The following is a 1,451-nucleotide window of genomic DNA, read 5'->3' on the forward strand; positions in this document are numbered from 1 at the left end:
CCTAATTCTCAAACTACTTGTCGGTTTGCCTAACTGCTTTCCCCCTAATTGCCAGTCATTTCTTAGTATTCATATGTTTTTCTCCAAGAGAATATTAAGGCATTACAGTTCATGCTATAAAGTGACATTTTTCATCTGCTCTGGGCATGAATAAAGACAATCTTTAGTATCTTTCTTTAGTATTTGTCTATTTCAAATATAAGTAAACTTGATCTTTATTTCTGAAAAAAAATCCTTATCATCTATCTAAATATAGTTAATAAATCTATTATCTGTCTACCGTTGTCCAAAACATAAAAGCGAGTAAAATACCTTTAAATCAACCCTTATCATAATCATTTATTGTTTATCTTTTACAATATCCAGGCTTGCATTAGTTCTCACGGTTGCGGGCCACGGAAAGCGTTGTCTTATTCGTTATCTGAAAACATGCGCAGATAGGAGTTAGGGCAGTGAGTTAAATATATATGTGTGTCTCTGTGTATTATTATTATTATTATCATTACTATTACCATTACACGCACAAACACACACACACACATACACACACACACACACACACATACACACACACACACACACACACACACACACACACACACAGATATATACATACATATATACATACATATATATATATATATATATATGTGTGTGTGTGTGTGTGTGTGTGTGTGTGTGTGTGTGTATGTATGTGTGAGCATATATGTATATATGTAAATATATATTTATATATATATCTATATATATGTGTTTGTGTGTGTGTGCATGTGTATGTGTATGTGTGTTTGAGTGTGTGTGTGTGTATGTGTGTGTGTGTGTGTGTGTGTGTGTATGTATGTATGTGTGTGTGTGTATATATATATATATATATATATATATATATATATGTATGTATATATATATATATATATATATATATATATATATGTGTGTGTGTGTGTGTGTGTGTGTGTGTGTGTGTGTGTGTGTGTGTGTGTGTGTGTACTTGTAGAAGTGAAACACAGCAATATCAGTAAGGACTAACACTGCTTCTTGCACCATTCGCAGAAACATAGTAGGAGCAAGACCATTTTTCTACATGCACTCACTCGCACACACCTATACTCCCGTACACACAAACACACGCACATCTTATTCAGAGGAATTTCCAAAATCTGGAGGATTTTCATATTCAGCGTCGTCCGTGTAGTCACTCCCAGGTTCATCCGCGTAGTCATGCCCCTGCGCGTACCCTGAAGGACTTGGTTCTTCGGGGGCGTCTTGGTTATCTGGCATGAGGAGGAAGTAGGACGTGGATCCATGGCCGCCGTAAGGGGTGGATCCATGGCCGCCGTAAGGGGTGGATCCATGGCCGCCGTAAGGGGTGGATCCATGACCACCGTAAGGGGTCGCCGGAGGGGGTTCCAGGTAGTAAGGCGAGGAGGGTGAAGAAAAGGAGATGCTAGGTG

General features: G+C 38.4%; 1 protein-coding gene across 1 annotated transcript in view; it reads right to left on the reverse strand.

Annotated features, from left to right (window-relative positions):
* Positions 1-319: 319 nt before the first annotated feature.
* Positions 320-1,451, reverse strand: part of LOC138867182 (uncharacterized) — a 3,425-nt gene continuing 2,293 nt past the window's right edge. Inside the window, exons 2-3 of the mRNA XM_070141851.1 lie at positions 1,132-1,451; positions 320-421 (exon numbers count right to left, since the gene is read on the reverse strand). The exon at positions 1,132-1,451 is cut by the window's right edge and continues 1,504 nt beyond it. Coding sequence (XP_069997952.1) covers positions 1,135-1,451 — 317 coding nt within the window. The 3' untranslated portion in view covers positions 320-421; positions 1,132-1,134. The remainder of the gene's footprint in view (positions 422-1,131) is intronic.

The sequence above is a fragment of the Penaeus vannamei genome, chromosome 28, assembly GCF_042767895.1.
Source record: "Penaeus vannamei isolate JL-2024 chromosome 28, ASM4276789v1, whole genome shotgun sequence".
In the NCBI taxonomy this organism is placed as follows: Eukaryota; Metazoa; Arthropoda; class Malacostraca; order Decapoda; family Penaeidae; genus Penaeus; species Penaeus vannamei.